Source organism: Lontra canadensis, unplaced genomic scaffold, assembly GCF_010015895.1.
Source record: "Lontra canadensis isolate GAN:19392208 unplaced genomic scaffold, GSC_riverotter_1.0 scaffold21, whole genome shotgun sequence".
In the NCBI taxonomy this organism is placed as follows: Eukaryota; Metazoa; Chordata; class Mammalia; order Carnivora; family Mustelidae; genus Lontra; species Lontra canadensis.
Genome location: NW_022631015.1, coordinates 5,142,257 through 5,161,279, shown reverse-complemented (window position 1 = coordinate 5,161,279; position 19,023 = coordinate 5,142,257). Strand labels below are relative to the sequence as shown.

General features: G+C 41.2%; 1 protein-coding gene across 4 annotated transcripts in view; it reads left to right on the top strand.

The window, feature by feature from the left end:
* LYRM4 (LYR motif containing 4) overlaps window positions 1-19,023 on the top strand; it is a 155,924-nt gene that overhangs the window by 25,181 nt on the left and 111,720 nt on the right. For all 4 annotated transcript variants that reach the window (XR_004383145.1, XM_032861504.1, XM_032861505.1 and 1 more), the window contains exon 2: window positions 13,955-14,075. Coding sequence is in view for 3 of the 4 variants with exons in the window: in XM_032861504.1 (XP_032717395.1) it covers window positions 13,955-14,075 (121 nt within the window). In the remaining variant the exon portion in view is untranslated. The remainder of the gene's footprint in view (window positions 1-13,954; window positions 14,076-19,023) is intronic.

The following is a 19,023-nucleotide window of genomic DNA, read 5'->3' as shown; positions in this document are numbered from 1 at the left end:
CTAGACAAGACTTTAGAGATGCCTGTTCTCTATGAAAAGCAAAATTAAAGCTCTCCAAAGGGAGAAAGGGCTACCAGATTTTGTCAGTAAATCTAGGGCTGTGATTAATGTTTTCATTTGCATAAATTTACATAGAGCGTTCAGAACCCTTTAACTCCAAGTAAGCAAAGTAAAGTTAGCTAATGGCCTCCCTTACCCTGGATTCAATCCCGTGTTCAGGGACTGAGGGAACTGAGACCCAGCTTGTCCGTTGCTGTCCTTTCCAAAGCCAGGATACTCGGGAAGCTCAGCAGGATTTTGACTGTACTTTGCGGTCATGATTCCAGGGCCTGATACCTATCTTATCTCCTGGTTTCTGGTTTTCTTATGGATGGGCATGGGTACTATATACTTGGAATATTTTTATGTAGTTTTTTCTTTGCTTCTGAATAGCCCAGCAAATACTCTGCTGCTTCACACATTGTAAGAAGGGGTAGGGAGAATCATTCTGCATTTTTTTTGGTATGTGAATTATCCTTACTAATACATTGAGCACAAGGTAGGTGACTAATCTGTTCCCTCTTGTCTTTCCTTCCTTGCTCATTTATTGTTGCTGGTGACTGATGGCAGGAGGAAAGAATGAAATAAAAGGCATTTTATTTGGCTCCTTTTTAGCAGCACTGATAGGAAATTTTAATGAAGACATTTGAGTTTAATGACCAGGAGGAATTTCCATCATTCCTGCTTTACACCCACCCCCTCCCAGTGGAAAATCCAGAAGTAATTAATTGAATATTCTTACTGTGGATAGTTATTCTCCATAAATTTTAAATCATCTAAAGGTCAAGTCTTACACTGGCTAGTTCACACTATAATTTAAAATAAAATTTTTAAAATTGTATTGGGTAGCCTGACTTTTATCCCTTATTACATAATGAAAACTTGAACTTGATTTTGTGGTCCTAGGTCAGGCTTGTTTCTGGTAAATGCAGGGGGAAACAGCCAGAAAACCGTATCCCTGCACACAGAGCCTTTTATGCCATGGGGCTAACTTATAAAAGAGAGATGACTAGTTCCATAAGAAGGGGATCTGTGGATGTGAGGACAATTAAGACTTGAGTATTATCTTGTGTTTCCCCTAACGAGAGTAGTTGCAGGACTTCACAGATGAAGGACCTGGTCATCTTTCAGGCCAGGAGTGTGTGAAGAACGGACTGCAGATTTGAGCCTCCCAGCCGCCAGCTCCCAGAGTCCAGCTTGGGTGGGACTGTGCTGTCCAAAGAGCCAGATCTAAAACCAAATAAAAGAGAAGACAGGACCTCCCAGCTACTCGATCTGTATGCCTCACTGCAGAAATGCCTCACTGCAAAAAACCCGACCCCACTTTTATAGGTGGCCTTTACTTTGATAAATTGGTTTGCATTTTGAAGAATCTTGTTTGCAACAAAATGTCAGTGGCTGTGAGGAAGGATCCAAGTGATAATTATAAGTTCAATTTTGATGAATTACAGGTTAAAAATATTAAATGTTTTTAAGCATCAAAGAGGAAACCCAGACAGAATGCTTGTAAACCTTTCCTCCAGGGCCTGAGGTTCAGAATATCTCCTATAGAACGGTGGTGCCATTCTTGCTTCCTGTTATTTTATTAGCTTTTTTTTTTTTCTTTTTAAAGAGACTGTTACTTTAAAAAATTCTCCATAGAAACTTACTAAAAATCTGTAGTTATATGAAATTTTTTTAAATCGTGCTTTTCAAACATATTTTTTCTCATTTGTACATAATTTTTATATTTATTATTTTAATAGATATAGTCCATTAATTTGCCATAATTTCTTTGACTGTTTATTATTAGACATTTAGATTAGGACTTACATCCCACCAAAAGGTTGCTGAGTGGGGTGATAGCCTAAGTTCTAAGAACTGGAATTTTCAGTGGTTTAGGCCATGGGGGAAGAAAATCCTAGCACCACTTCCTTTGAGCCCTGGAGCATTTTTCTCTCTTCTCTCTCTCTCTCACCGTCTGTCTTGCCCTTCTCTTACCCTCATCTCTCAAACCTGCAAATACGGATTTCCTCAAACATCTGTCTTTTCCGTAACGACGTGGGCAACCAACCACAACTGGAGAAAAAGAAGAATCACGGTGTTTGGCAAGTTGGTACCGCCATTCTGGCTGTTTCCCACCTCAGCAGGCCCCTTTTGGTTGTCAGGTTCTGGAGTCTGCACATGCTCTCATTTTCTGAAATGATTCTTTTAAACCCCTCCTCTCACACTTCCCATCTTCCTTACTCTCTTTTCCTCACCACTTTTTTTTCTAATGTATGTATATCCCAGAAACCATAACATGAAAGAATAAATACATTTGTCTTAGCTACTTCCCCTGATTTTTTTTTTCATTTTTAATTTGTTTGACACATTTTAAAAATAGCTTTCTTCTCCTTATTTCCTCATGGGATACTCTTTTGCCTTGCTAAAATGTTAAGAAAGGGGCACCTGGGTGGCTCACTCAGTTAAGCATCTAACTCTCGATTTGTCTCAAGTCATGATCTCAGGGTCGAGAGATCGAGCTTCATGTCGGGCTCAGTGCAGTCTGCTTGAGATTCTCTCTCTCCCTCTCCCTCTGCCCCTCCCTTTGCACACTCACACAGGTGTACCTCTCCTTCTCTCTCTCTCAAATAAATATAATCTTTTTTAAAATATTAAAAAATATTAAACTCTACTTTTATTTTATTACTAATAAGGCTATATAAGCCATTAATTTTCATCTAAGTATAGCTTTAACCTAATTCCAGAGATTTTATGCATAATCTTTCTCATTATTCTAAAAATATTCTTATTGTATAATGAAATTTTTCTAGCCTCAGTTACTATTTATGAGTGTATTTCCAAGAATTTAAGGGTTTTCTTTTCTTCTATATATTTACTACATTATAGTCAGTAAATATATGCTGATGTTGTTCTTGCTAAAGTTACTAAATAACATCCTACCTATGGGCACCTGGGTGGCTCAGTGAGTTAAGCCTCTGCCTTCAGCTCAGGTTATGATCTCAGGGTCCTGGGATCGAGCCCCGCATTGGGCTCTCTGCTCCGCAGGGAGCCTGCTTCTGCCTCTCTCTCTGCCTGCTTACTTGTGATCTCTCTCTCTCTTTCTCTCTCTGTCAAATAAATAAATAAAATCTTAAAAAAAAAATCCTACCTACAAACTTCATTGGAGCCCTTTTCAGCCTTGGTGTTACCCTTTGTAGGACTTGGAGCAATCTTATTTACGCTCTGTGTGTAAAGAATGCCTTCTTGTCTCCTCTCTCTTCTGTCTCTCCTCTGACCCTCTCTGCCTGCTCTTAAATATTTACTGTGTCTCCAGAGCTAGTTCCTCTTCCCATCCTACTGTTTTCTTCTGAACAATCGCATGCCCCCCCCCGCCCCCCGGTTGTGCCTCATTCTTCACTGTTGAGTTTCATATTTATTGCTAGCCTGGTCGGTCTCACCAGAAATTCAAAACCCAGTCTCTTCTCCCATGAACTGAGCCTTCTCTGTTGCTGACTCTTCTTTATTTTGAAGTATATTACTGATTTTATGATGTCACTAGGAACTTAAAAATTATGAGGAAATTATGGTTATTATAATAATCTAGAAAGCATAAACCCCAGTAGCCGAAAGCAATTATTGTTAACATGCCATTGTATTTCCTTGTAGTTCTTCTGTGCCTATATATTCCACAATTGGCATCATTCTGAGTATATAGTTATAGCCGTCATTTTAAAATACTGTCATTTTAAAATACTTAACCTTAGAGGCTAAAGTTAGATTCAAATTCAACACCTTCCACTAAAATAAATTCCAGAAAGAATGAAACAAAAAATTAATCCTTGCAGGGTCTCAAGAATACATGGGTGAATGTTTTCTTGTGATCTCACAGTAGAGAAGGCTTTCGTACGTATGATAATTAACCCAGAAGCCATAACATAAAAATTATACACTTGACTCTGTAAAATCTAAAACATCTCTATGTGACAAAAATACACAGATATCATAAAGCCAAATGATAGACTGGGGAGAGCATTTCAACTTCTCACAATAGATCTTAAAAATGAATCAAAAAGACAAATCATTCAATTCAAAAAAGGTAAAGAATATAAACAGAAATATAAATGGCTTTAAGCTTGTGAAAATGGTCAGCTTCATTCCCCAAAATGAGCAGAAGATCTTAATAGACATTTTTCCAAAGAAGACATACAGATGGCCAACAGACACATGAAAACATGCTCAACATCACTATTCATCAGGGAAATATAAATCAAAACCACAATGAGATATCACCACACACCTGTCAGAATGACTATTCTCAAAAAGAAAAGAAATAACAAGTGTTGGTGAAGATGTGGAGAAAAGGGGAGCCATCATCATGCACTGTTAGTGGGAGTATAATTGGTTGTAGCCACTGTGGAAGACAATATGGAGTTTCCTCAAAAACTTAAAAATAGAAATACCATATGATCCAGCAATTTTACTTCTGGGAATATATCTGAAAAAAAGTGAAAACAGTAATTCAGAGAGATATATGCACCCACCTTTGTTCACTACAGCATTGTAATAGCCAGCAATTTTACTTCTGGGAATATATCCGAAAAAAAGTGAAAACAGTAATTCAGAGAGATATATGCACCCACATTTGTTCACTACAGCATTGTAATAGCCAAGGTATGAAAACAACCTAAGTGTCCATCAATGGAGGAATGGACAAAGAAGATTTGGGGGGGGAGGTGTGCACGCACACACACACACAATGAATTGCTACTCAGCTATAAAAAAGAACAAAAATCTTACCTTCTGTGACAACATGGACAAACCTTGAGGGAATTATGGTAAGGGAGATAAGTCAGACAGAGAAAGACATACCATATGATTTTACTTAACATGTGGAATCTAAAAAACCAAATGACCAAACAAAACATGAGCAAAATCATAGATACAGAGACACAAACTTAGAGTTATGAATAAGTCATGGGGTAGTAATGGACAGCATGCTGACTGCAGTCAGCAATACAGAGCATACTTGAAAGTTGCCAAGAGGGTAAGTCTTCAAGTTCATTTGGTATGGTGACAGATGTTAACAAGACTGATTGTGGTGATCATTTCAGTGTGTTATACAGGTATCAAATTACGTTGCACACCTGAAACCAGTATAATGTTACATTTCACACCTCAACAACAAAAAATTTCTAAATGAGATACTGTTTCCACCTGTTAGATGACCAAAGATTGCAAAGTTAGATAACACATCATTTTGGCAAAGGTGTTAGGAAACAGTCATGCTAATACATATCTGGTAGAACCTCTACACAGAATTTGGATAATATTTTAAATACACATTTTAAATATCATAAATACACATGTCCTTTGCCCTGTAAGTTCCATTTTTCAAGTCATCTCAGAGATGCGCCGTGCTACAGTAAACAAGGATATTGATTAATTACAGCGCTGTTTGTAATAGCAAGATTGTATGTGACTAAATATCCCTTAATAAAAGCCTGGCCAGATGAATTCTAATTCATACAGTGGAATATGACAAAACTATTTATGGGTCAGCTCCATTTGTATTGGTATGAAATGCTTACTGATACATTTTGATTGAAGAATTAAAGGTACTCAGTACGTTTAGAATGCTTCCACTTGTGGGGAAAAAAAATACAGCGGTTTTAACAAGAATCTACCCTCTGAAAGGCTGATAAACTGCTCTGATTGCATCTACAGAGAAGAACTGGGAGAGAGAATGATCTTTCTCCTTATATTGTTTTATACCTCTGACTTTTGTACCTGGGACTTTAAGTTTTGTGAAACATTAATTTTAAAAGCATAATTTCATAAATTATGTAGCCACTTCTCCATTGTTGAACACATTTAGGGTTGTTTTTATTTTTAATGCTCACAAATAGTTCTGTAATGAACATCTTTCAGTATACACCTTCATGCATACTTTGGGTTATTTCTGTTGGTTACTAAAAGTAGAATTACTGGATAAAGAGTTATCAACTTTATTACATATTACTATGCTATCTTCTCCCCACAGGAAGTACAGTTCATAACTCCTACCAGCCCAATATAAAGGCCTTCTGTTGTTTGTTTGTTTGTTTTTAATTCTGCTAATTTGATGGCAGAAATCGTACCTTATTTAAATTTGCATTTCTCTGATTATGACTGAGGCTGAACATTCATGTATCTCTGTCCATTTATCTCTCTAAATTTAGTCCCTCTTTGTGCTCTCTTGTGAATTATTGTTTCTGGACTCTTACTCATTTATTTACTGTAGGCCTAATGTCTTTTCCACTCAATTTATAGGTGCTATTTATATGCTAAGGGTATTAATCTTTTGTCATATTTGTTTCTAACTGGGTTAGGTCTTTAAGGACAAGCAGGAGTTAGCCAAGGAATCAAGCTGGGGGAGGACATTCCTTGTATGGAGGACCAGCAGGCCTAAAGGAGAGGGGACTGAGGACACTACAAGTCTTCCCACATGGCCGGAGTTGGTGGACCATCCTGGAAGGGGTGCTGGATGGAATAGAAGGGATGAGCAGGAGTACACCGTCTCTGCATTTGATCCTTATCCTGAAGCTAATGGAAAGCCATGAGGGGATTTTAACAGAGAAGTACGTAATAGGTTTTATTTATAGCTGCCCCAAGAGTAAGTAGCCTTGGTCTCCGAAGTAGGTTTTCTGATAGTAATTTCACTTCCTCACTCCACAAGTCTTCTTATTGATCACTATCCACCTTTTTAAAACAATTAATCTCAATTATTTCACTCACTCTTACTGCTTATATCAATAGCTCTTTCCCTCATAATGCCCGGAGCTACTTCTCATAAGACATTCTTGGTGCTTGAACTATTTGTAGTAACACTTGAAGCAGTGTTGAGAGACCAGATGATCTTTTTAAGCTTTGTGAAGCAAGAGACAATTTTTTTTAATGCCTTTTCAAACGATTAACTACTTGGCTTATACCAAGTATTTTTCAAAATTTGGATGGAGTTTATCGACCTCCGGAAGAAGCATAGCTTAGAGGTGAAAATCACACTGGGTTCAGGACCCATCTCTGCCACTTACTAGACATGTAATCTTGGCCTAAATGTTCTGAATCTCTCTGAGCCATAGTTTGTGAAGATTAAATGAGATCGTGTCTCTCCAGTACTCAGCACAGTGTCCTGAGTGTGGTACTTGCGCCATCAATCGTAGATATTATTTTCTTCCCCCTTTGGGCCCTCAAGACAGCAAATGACTGTGGAGAGCAGCCTTTTTCCTTTAGTCTTGAGAACAGAAGTCTGAGTATGTACCTATCCATATTCCATTCTCTATTACCTACTTCAAGGTCTTTCTTTATCCTTTCTCAAAATTTTTTCTCTGACCTTGGAGTTCAGGGTTTTATAAGTAAATCTCTTGGCATCGTACTCTGGTTGTTAAACCTCAGTGAGTCTTCCCAATGTTTCATAATCACTCCTGGGACATTCTCTTCCATTATAATTCTAATTACCTACCCAGTTCAGTTTGTTCACACTTATTATTCATAGGTTATACACCTTTGCCCTGTTCGGAAGCTTAATTTTTTTCTTACATATTTCTCATCAACGTACATAATTTTTCTATTTCAAATTTGATTTTTCAGTTTGTCCTCTGTCCTGGTTTCTGTAGTACAGCATTAATGTCTACTTCAGCCATGTACATAATCCTTTTCTAACATTGCGGTCTTTGGTGGTATCTTTTTGCTTTTCTTAAAAGTGGGCAAATAGAACTCCTATACTACTTAGTTTTTTCAATTTTCCTTAAAAGTCACCCAAATGAGAGGGGCCCCTGGGTGGCTCAGTCAGTTAAGCGTCTGCCTTCAGCTCAGGTCATGATCCCAGGGTCCTGGATAGAGCCCCGCATTGGGCTCCCTGCTGCGTGGAGAGTCTGCTTCTCCCTCTTCCTCTCTCCCCAATCCCGCTCATGCGCACACTCGCGCTCTCTCTCCCAAATCTTTTTTTAAAAAGAAAAGATCACACTACTGGGAAATAATTAAGCTAAAATAAAATGCATCTGTACAATTTCAGTGTCTTGAAAATGTAGATGTTGTGAAAACGCCACCCCAGTCAAGCTAAGAATTGTTCCATTGCCCCCCCAAACTCTCCTTAGCCCTTCTATGTTCACTTTAAATAATTTCTACCGCCTCTTTCATCTCTGTAGATTTCCTCTAGTTCCTGAGTCCAAAACCCTGTTGCTGTCCACTGTAGCCCTAGTATCGTGCTTGTATAATAGGAATTCAGTATGTACTTCTTCAGTGAATTCTCAGTACACATTTTGTAACCACTGCCTCTCAGAGGTTATTTCAATCTTGGTGCTGCAAATGCTTTTCATTCCATTTCCTTTCCAGTTTCATATTCTTTGTTGTGTTTTCCTTATTGATTATTGGCCTTTTTCCTAAAGATCTTTTTAATATTGCCTCTGATATTTTGAGAAGTTTATTTATTCCCTAAGTATTTACCGAGTGCGGTTTCTGAGCCAGGCCCTTTAGATCCAGTGGTAAACAAGAAGGAGAAAAGTCCCTATTGTGCAGGGCTTATGTTCTAGTGAGAACTTATGTTCATAAGAAGGAAGCTTTCTGATCTGTCCCCTTACCCTGTTATCCACCCAGAGTACTCATGACCTTCAAATGGTCCTTGAGCTTTCTCTCCTTGTTAGTATCCATTTTATTGTACACCACACAAGCCATAATCCCAAGGCTGTTACATTATTGTGAGAGATAAGAACCTGAGCCAAGATTAGGACTGAAGGTTTGAAGGAGTGGAAGGTGATTCGGAAGAGATATAAAAGGTTGAAACAATGAAATATTGTGCTTGATTGAATATAAGGAGTTAAGGGAACAGAGAAAATTTAGGATGAATCCCCAAATGGCTGACTTAGATAGTTAGCTGTGTGAAAATGTACCTACCCGCAAAGGAAAATTTGGGCACTGGGGCCAGGGAGGAAAGAGAATGGTGACTTCAGTTTGAAAATGTTCAGTACAAGAAGCTATAGGAGGTGTAGTGGGTGTCTTGCATTAGCAAGTCCAAAAGGCAATTAATTGGGTTGTATGGATTTGGGACTCAGAAAACAGGCATGGACTAGAGAGACTTGGTAGCCAGTGGCATATATATATGATAGTAAACCTTGGGCACAGATTTAGTTAATGGAGGAGATTTTATTTAAAAGAAAAGGGGTCCAGTAGGGAGCCCTAGAGAGTACAACATAGAAGAGGCAGCAGAATAAGATGAACTCACAAAGTAGCCTAAGGAAAAATAACCAATAGATCAAGAGAGAGACAAGACACCAACTTGCTGTAAAACTCTCCATCAGTAAAGCAAACAGAGATAACTCAGTAAAAAGTGGCAATCACTGACATCTATCTCATTATAAAAATTATTGATTTTAAAGGATCTTATTTTTATTAAAAATTATAATTTTTAAAGTTTGATAAGTTTAAATTTTTAAGTGACCTGTATATGCACTGAGTGCTGTTTGGATACTAAACCTTGATGAATCTTGAGACTTGACATCAAGAAGTCAGCAGCCGACAGTGTCATGGGGACATACAACATGGTTTCATTAAGTAGCGTGGCCTCAAAGATGTGTAATGGTGAACCCACGATCCATAAGCAGCAGTAGGGTTGCAGAACACACTGGCACTCTCCTCTCAGTCCCTTGGAATCTGGGGACGTGGCTAAATTAAGCAGCTTTCTCATAGGGGTTATAAAGGAAGCACTGTCTTCAGAGACAAGGCCCATTTGAGTTAAAGCAAGTTGATGGAACACATGTCCTACCAAGCCATTGAAGGAGCTGGCCCCAGAGAGGCTAAAGAAAGGGTCACATTGTTTTGTTTTCGAGATACTTGACTTGGGGTTGGGAAAGGAAGGAAAAAGCCCCAATGCTTTTTATAGGATGGGTAAGCAGAGAGACGAGATTGTGGGGTGGGGCGGCGACGAAGGATGATGCAAGTACTCTATCAGCTTGTTTCCCAAACGCACCTTTTTGATGCTGCAACTAACATGAGCCTCCAAGTACTGTGATTATTAGCGCCTGCGTTGGAAGCGGGGAGGGAGTAAAGCAAGGCCTCGGGCACCACAGAGCTTCCATTACTGTGTGCGTTTTAGTTTGCAGCTGGGAAATTACAATGGGTGGGAGAATCCCATACAGGAGTTTGATCCTTGCAGCGGTGAAAGGATAGTCAGTAGAGCCTGTGTCCACGCGGAGGTCTCACGGTGGACCAGAGGGCAAAGGCTGGGTAGAGAAGAAAAGCCAAATGGAAATCTGCACGAAGAAGCATGAAGAAACTCTGCAAGGTTTTGGGAGGGTGGAGGGAGAGGGACTATATGAGCAGCATAGCCTTACTGTTTCTGTGGATGGGGTCGCTTTCTCAGAGTTGGGAACTCTGGCTGTTGTGTTGCCTTTTATTTGTTAATTTTTCACGCCTTATTTCAAACAGCATCTGACTCCTCCTAGGACCATCCTGAGGCAGGCATCATGCGGCAGCTGCACATTTTCCTTTGGAATGTCTTTGCTCAGTGATAGGGTCAAGAGACCAATAGCCAGAATGTGTTCAAGGATAAACGGTTTCCCTTGTACTGGTGGAAAAAGCGCAAAGGATAAAAACGCGAAGGGTAAAAAACCAGGCGGGGGCAGAACCGAAACATTGGTGGATCTCCCTCTCCTGTGAAATTCGAGGATTCAGGCAGATTTGTGATTACCTTCACAAAGTTATGATCACTTGAAAGAATCCCTACAACTGGGGCGTCTGGGTGTCTCAGTCCATTAAGCATCCAGCTCTTCATTTCGGCTCAGGAAACGATTTCAGAGTGGTAAGATGGAGCCCCGCGACAGGCTGTGTGCTGGGCTTGGAGCCTGCTTAAGATTCTATTGCCCTCTCCCTCTGCCCCTCCCCCCCCAATTTAAAAATCTATTTAAGAAAAAAAATAATTCATACAACTGAAAAATTGTCCTTGCAGTAGTAATTACTTGTATGGTTCTGAGCCAGTGCAGTGACCTCCTTGGGTGAAGAAAAACTCTGTATGTTTTAGACGATGGAGGAGGAGGTGGAACAAGAAAAGAAGAGAGAGCCATCATCACATCATTCATGTTAGAGGTGCAGTAATCAAAAGACAACTTTTGATTACTTTAGACACATTTAATTCAAACACCTAGAACTTTGCTCCTCTAGGTGTGGACTTTGGAGATCTGGGCAACAAGAATACACAGCTGAGGGACGCCTGGGTGGCTCAGTTGGTTAAGCTGCTGCCTTCGGCTCAGGTGATGATCCCAGCGTCCTGGGATCAAGTCCCACATAGGGCTCCTTGCTCAGTGGGGAGCCTGCTTCTCCCTCTGCCTCTGCTGCCACTCTGCCTGCCTGTGCTCGCTCTCTCTCTCTCTCTCTCTCTCTGGCAAATAAATAAATAAAATCTTTAAAAAAAAAAAAAGAATACACAGCCGACTGTAAAAGGCTGGACCTTGAGCTCAGCTGATAGAAATCATTGAGCACCATAAGTTATTTTCTGATTTCCTTCAACTTTAGAGGAACTTCAGACTTCATGTTCCAAGCCATATTCCTTTTTTTGCTAGCTATTGTGGCTAGTCACTGGCTTCTAGAAAAATGAATTTAGTAATGAATTCTGTTGACCATTTCATTTTTCCAAAAAGCCCATGCAGCATCTTGAGTGAAGAACTAAAACAACGGATGACTCCTGGGGTAAATTCCTGTTCCAAAACCAGTCTTACATGTGAACAGAATGTTAGAATTAAATTGTGGGGTCTGCTCTGCTCCCATCACCACTGACAAAGAAACTGTTTTGAGGAATGGGTGGGTATGAGGAAGGATAGTGATATTGTATTATGTTAATAACCATCATGCTGTGCAAGAAAGTAGCCTAGAAATTGCTTTTAGCTTTCCTGGCTAAAATCTTGTTAGATTAGCAGCTATCCAGGAGAATATCTGATAAAGTCTACTAGTAAAACTCCTTGCCAAGTCTTCATAATGAAGGAGCCCCTGTTACATAATGTCTGCTAGTTTAGGGATTCCATTTCCAGTCATGGTTGCCCCAAGGTTGATCCTGAGTACCCAGGACCATCTCTGCAAATACTCCCATTGGCTCACCGAGGCTTCAGATGAGCAACTCCGCAGGGGCTTATGTCCTAAAAATGTCTGCCTTTCTCTGTCACGATTCTTAATGGCACAAGATTTCATTTTACTTTTGCTTTTAAACACAAGGAGACCCGCCATTTGGATTCTTAATTTAAAATTTCTTTTTACTTTAGGGAAGTTGATCTAAAATGAAAGTAGTCTTCTCTAAAAGAAGTTTTCCCAGTAAATTATATCCATCTCCCCAAACACGTTCCCAACTCCCAAAGAAGGTATATTCCCCTTTCTCATCTCTTTGCCTCTGTATGTAAATGCTATTAACAGTTTCACAGGGATTCTTTAACTGATGTTTAAAGTTAAAAGCAGAGCCATCTGAGATCATAAAAGGACTGGAGAAAATGGTGTTTGCTGTGACTGACTTGGATTCCTCCTCCTTCTCTTGTCTTCAGTCTTGCGTACATGCGGAGGGCATGGGACAAAGCCATAACTATGTAGGGGGCACATCAGGTTAAGGACTCTTAGTTATCCAGACCATTCTGCCGTCTGTCCACACACCATAGTATGACCCTGAGGATGAAGGATGAAGTTGACTCTTTGAAGTGAGGAGAAAGGAGTACTAATTCATTAAGTTATTAGGAAGAGCTTTCATTGATTGGGTTATGTGATAAAGCTGACTGCTCGGGCGCCTGGATGGCTTAGTTGGTTAAGCGACTGCCTTCAGCTCAGGTCACGATCCCAGGGTCCTGGGATCAAGCCCCACATCAGGCTCTCCACTCAGCAGCGAGTCTACTTCTCCTTCTCTGTGATCTCCCTCACTTTCATTCTCTCTCAAATAAATAAATAAAATCTTTAAAAAAAAAAAAAAGCTGAATCCTCCCAGTAATCCTCAGAGGTAGGTAGTAGTATGCCCATTTGACAGATGAGGAAACGTGGCCTTATGTTAAGAATCTTGCCCAAGTTCACACAAACAGTGGGAGCCTGGAACAAAGCCGAGCTTGTCTGATTTGAAAGCTGTCCTCTTGAACTGTTGTCCTTTGCTGCATGCAATTTATTTGGTGGGGAGGGGTGTTTGTATGTGCTTGTGTGTGCTTATGTATGCATTATAGAGATGGAGGAAAGCAGGGGTGCCTGGGTGGCTCAGTCGGTTAAGCATCCGACTTTTGGTTTCAGCACGGGACATGATCTCATGGGCTGTGGGATTGAGTCCCATGTCCGGCTCCCCACTCGGGGAGTCTGCTTGAAGAGTCTCCTGTTGACCCTCCCCCTACCTGTGCTCTCACTCTCTCACTTGCTTTCTCTCTCTCATAAATAAATCTAAAAAAAAAAAAAAGATGGAGGAAAGCATTTTGCTATGATCTCCACTCTCGACTGTAGTAGGACCCTTATGTGTTATATTCCAAAAGAGGAATAAACAGCTAAAAGATGGGAGAAGATTGGGGAGCTGACCCGAGCCAGGCATAGATCACCATCTTGGTGCATGAGTATGTGGCACGTCGTTTCACCTCTTTTAATTCTTGCTTTGTCCCTGTACATTAAAGGTTCAATTAGCCACATTAATGGAGAGAACTCAGGTGTGAATAACTGAAGAACTGAGGGTCTGAGGAGCAATTCAGTAGCAGTTTGCCTTGTATATGTGAATTGTTTGTGCTGGATTTATTTCCCTAATCTGTTTGCTTAGTCATCCCAGAATAGTAATAAATGGGCCTGTCCCAAGAGCCAAGATCTAAGTGGATTATCCACAGGGGAATACAGACAGTTAATTCATAAGGAAAGGCTTTTGATTTCATTTAAAAGCATAGCTCCAGACTGCTGACACTTTTTCTTTTTTTCTCCTGAATTCATTTAGAACTTATGCTGTCAGGAGGATAAGAGATGCCTTCAGAGAAAATAAGAATGTAAAGGATCCTGTAGAAATTCAAGCCCTAGTGAATAAAGCCAAAAGAGACCTCGGAATAATTCGTCGACAGGTAAGATGGTTCGATGATGTACTGTCTTTCATTAAGAGCTATAAACTTTGACATATCCCCCTTAATTGGCCATCACTGCTTTTGGTATTTATGATTTATACCATGGGGTCATGAAACTGTTCCTCTTACTCATATAGACACAGAAAGATGACCTATCATATTACTGAACTCAAGGAGAACATAAAGGAAAATATCAGCTTTCCAGAATCTCGGGAATGCATCCTTCCTGGGGGCTGCATTCTCATCGTTCACTAAAGGCTGACCTTTAAATATGACACTTTTTTAAAAATGTCCCTTTGTGAGATATATTTACACATTTATCCATTGACATATGTCAGAGAACATAAATATGTTCTACTTTTCCTCGTATTTTTAAAATCATAATTCAAGGTGCTGTTGCCCTTTCCTTGGAGACACCATTGTTGGTGAGGAACCTGAATTTTGTTGCCGCTTGGAAGGTGTATCTGCAGGTGCAAATGGGGTAGAGCACAGCTGCTTAGCTACTGACCCCGTAACAGACCCTGGAAGGTGTTTTTGTTTCGTCTTGTAGAAGTGCCAGGGATCACCTTGATTTCTGCTTGCTTTGCTCTTCTTCTGGAAGTGGACCAGAACAGCTGCAGCAGCATGGTCTCCTGGGTAGTGTGATATGTCCCTCTTTCTGCAAAATTAATTAGAGAGTCAGAGGCCGAGTAGTCTGCTCTTAGTTGGTTTTCTCGTCCTCTAAGAAAAGATCATCCTTTTCACTATTTTTCTTTGATTTAGCAACAGTCATACCATAAGCTCTATTTCTGTTTCTTATCTCTACTTGCAGTAAAGTTGTTTATAAAGTATAGAAGGGAAATCCCTTACCATTTCCCTCAGTTCTGCCTCAAGTTTTGGAAAGGGCTTGTTTAGGATCATCAGGAGATACCAGCTCGGCTGACAGCAAATCATATCATACTATGTGACATATATATGTGTAGATACACATACATACATCCCTAACCCTTCCTCATGCTTAACTCCAAAAAAGAAGCAATATTAACTACCATAGTTTTCTCTTTATGTCAAATTCAAAAGTCTTGCAAGGTAATGAAACAATCCCTTCTAAAATGACTTTTCAGATTCTGATAATCGTCCTTGAGTTCTCTAGTTTCTAGCCACAGAATAACTTTGCCACATTCAGACAAACCTAGGAAATGATCTTCAGTGAAGGCCATGGAGAGATAATAGGATAGTCAGAAAAAGAAACTGATCTGCGTATTTGCATATACTTTGATACTGGCAGGTGAATGAGTTTTCATTTTGAAAATTGTGGGATGATGGCATTTTGCAGGCATCACTGGTTGAATTTTATGGGATGTTTTAGCATTGGAAGTTGGAAAAAATAAGCAGCCTGAGTCCTCATTTCACATAAACTCAGATTCGATTCTTTGGCACTTTCTGATGTAGACGCTGGCAAGCATCTCCCAAACAGACTGGCTTTATCCTTTAGCATAGAGTTGCAGAGTAGAAACTGCTTGGAAAAGATGCCTGTAAGTACTTTGTGCGGCCATTTCTTCTGTTATGTAATTGTCTGTGCCCCCTCCCGGTTTGAAATGCTAAAACCGCCCTCCCAAGAACACAAAGATTCTCAACTGTCAGACATCCCCAGTGAACCCACATTTAAAACCAGCTCAAAATGCTGCAACCTCTGGACCTGTGGGAGCCAGGGTGCCCTCCTCAGGACAGCCTGGCAAGGGCACCTTCCTTGCCAGTTGGGGACAGGTTGCCTACTTTCGGGCCCAGGGCGCTTTGCCAGGAGAGCAGCAGATGATTATTTGGGCCCTGAAAACTCTGCTCAGAAAGGTTTTGACAAGTGAAAGCATTCCTATTCCATTAGAGAACTTGTTAGCCAATTACAGGTCAAGAACTGGGAAGTTCTGCTGGCTTCCTTTCTTCCTTGCTGAATCCAGGTGTAACACTTACCAGGTCTAACACTTACCGTGGTTAGCTTATGAGATGTTAGTGACTCCTCCAGCTGCCCTGCTGTAAGCTGGTGTGAGGTGACCTTGGCCTAAAGGCCTGAAATAAAGCAGTGTCTATTTTCTTCACCCTGGAAGCTCTCATAGCCACCGCCTTCTTTTTTTTTTTTTTTTTAAATTTGTGGTACTTACTTTTATTATTATTATTATTATTTTATTATTTAAAGATTTTATTTATTTATTTGATAGAGACAGAGAAACATCAGGAGAGGGGAAATAAGCAGGGGGAGAGGTAGAGGGAGAAGCAGGTTTCCGCTGAGCAGGGAGCCTGATGCGGGGCTCAATCCTAGGACCCTGGGATCATGACCTGAACTGAAGGCAGATGCTTAACAACTAGCCACCCAGGCGCCCCCCTCATAGCCTTCTGACGTGCCCCCCTGATTTCCCATGCCTGCATGATCTATTCTCCACATACTGCCAGAGTGTTCTTTTCTTAAAAGGGAAATTAGAGCAGATTATACCCCTGCTCAGAATCCTCCAGAGCCTTCATAGCATGATGGCAATAAAATCTGAAATCCTTAAGAAGCTCTCAAAGACTCTCCATTGCTCGTCGCCTTCACACTTTGGGATGCCTTCCTGATGTCCCTGAAACACCCCAGCTTGGTCCCATTGTGGAGGCTTGGTCCCCTCTGCTTAGAGTACTTTCTCCCCAGACTTTCTGTTGCTTGATTCCCTGTTTCCCGCAGACTTTTATTCTGATTTCACCTTCTCGCAGAGGGCTGTCCTGACCACACTGTCTAAAAATTGCCTTCCTTTTGTCACTCTGTCCCATAGCCTACTTTGATTTTCTTTACAGCATTTATCAGTCCTGAAAATAACATCACTTATTGCCTTGTCTGTTTTCTCTTCCTCCGTGAGGATAGGGATCTCCCCTGTCATGGTCACCAGTGCCTGACTGGCCAGAGCATGGGCTCTGGGGCCATCCTGCCTGTGTTCACATCCTGCCTCAGGCTTCTGACTTGGAACTTGAGGCAGATACTTAACCTCTCGGTGCCTGATATAAAATGCAGATGAGACTAGGCCCAACCTCATGGGTATGATGAGCAGCAAGTAAATTAACACATGTGAAGCCCTAGAAGGATGCTGGCACATAGTAAATACTTGCTGTTACTGTCATCAAGACTATCTAGAAAAGCCCCCCCTATGGTGGACTCTCCATAATCCTCTGTGGGCCAGAGGAGTGTGTGAAGATATATTTGGCCCCTGAGATCATACATCTCAGGCAGGGGGTCTGAGCCACCAAATCATGGTATCTTGCTGGCTACCCATTGTTATGCCCCAGTAATGGGTCCGTGATTAAAGGAGCGAGACTGATACAAAGCAAAGGTCAAGCAAAGCTTTATTTCATGCCAGGCATCAAGAATCAGACCCAACGTTCGGGGATGCACCTCTTACAAGAGAGGGGGACCCTTCCTGTTTCACAGACTAGCTTTTAAGGGCAAAGGCCACGCGGTCGGGCCTGGTCATGCACAGGTAACCAATGAGATTGTAACACACACAGGAAACTCCACAGTGATGCTAGGTGACCAACTGAATTACAATTTACCCTAGTAGACATTTGACCCAGCCTCTTACACCTTGATTAGGATTGGCGCCAAAAAGGCTCCCAAAGGCAGGGTGGGGCCCTACTCCTTGGTAGCTAGGGAGACAGTATGCAACCCCCCCCCCCCCCCAAATGCCCCCCCCGGCCCTGCCCCCCCCTTGTATCTGGGCTTTGTTACCTGGAGCTGGCTTCCTGGACTTGTTTTTAAGTAAATCCTCTGGGGGAAGGAGAGCAGGGACAGTTTAACTTTAATGAAAGCCTCTTGCTAAATAGGTCCTTAAACCCAGAACCTCTCTTCAAAGAGAATGAATCATGAGGGGAAAGTGGAAACCTGAGGGGGCCCTTAGCCTCTAATCTAATGAGACATAACCGGTATGAGCTGTAATACCCTTCCTATCAGATCCCTCTTCCTCTTGCATACTTGGACGCAAAGACCATCCACTCAGATGCACATCAATCTCAGCATCACTTTTGCGTGGATGACAAAGCCCCTAGACATCTTTGCAGCTGTTGGATATGCACATCTGTAAAGGCAGTGCTCAAAGTGGAACCGTCCACCCGACTTGTCCTCTTCCGACACTGTTTACCTCTTCCCTGCTGTCTAGGCTGTCTTGAAAGTGGATCTGGCTCTCTATGGACATGTCTTCAGTCCCTTCCATCAGCTGTGCTGCTAATAATACAACTGCATACGGTTAAGAATGTGAGTTTTTAAAGAAGTCTCTGAGCAAAGATTTTCTTCTGGTTTTTCGAGGTAGAGAAACCAAGGTATAAGCTGGATCCTTGTCCATGGCCACATGGCCAGACCAGAGCTTAGAGCAAACTCAGAAGTTCAAGGACATGCACTCCTGAGTCAGTAGAAATGGAAGGATAAAAGATATTCTTAAGTCATTCCCCAATTTTGTACCCAAGGTAGGTCAGGACCAGATAAACCCAGCGCAGCCTCTTCTCAGGGGCCCTTCTTCCTTCGTGTCCTCACTACTACGCTGAGAGATTTCAGCTTCATTGTGGCAACCCAGGGTTGCCAGGGTTCAGCCAGAACCCAGAGTTCTGCCTAGCATTAGTATTTTCCATTCTCCTTTCACAGCCTCCTAAGGATTATTCTGATTTCAAGAAGTAGCATGGCAGATCATTTCTCCTCCATTATGAGCAAGTCAGACTCCTTTTGCTCACTCTCTATAATTATGGCCCACTCAGTAGAAGCCTGGCATATACTTGTTCTTTCTTTGACATTTTTAGACCAACTCTTCCCTGAAAATTATAATCCAGTCTGTCAGTCTCTAACTTCTTCTCAGGGACAAACATCCTCTCATATCCTATAACCAGCAGAGGCATCCTTTCCCCTTTCTTTAAATTCCTATTATGTCCATATAAAATGGTTCTGTAAAGATAGATTGACCCTGTG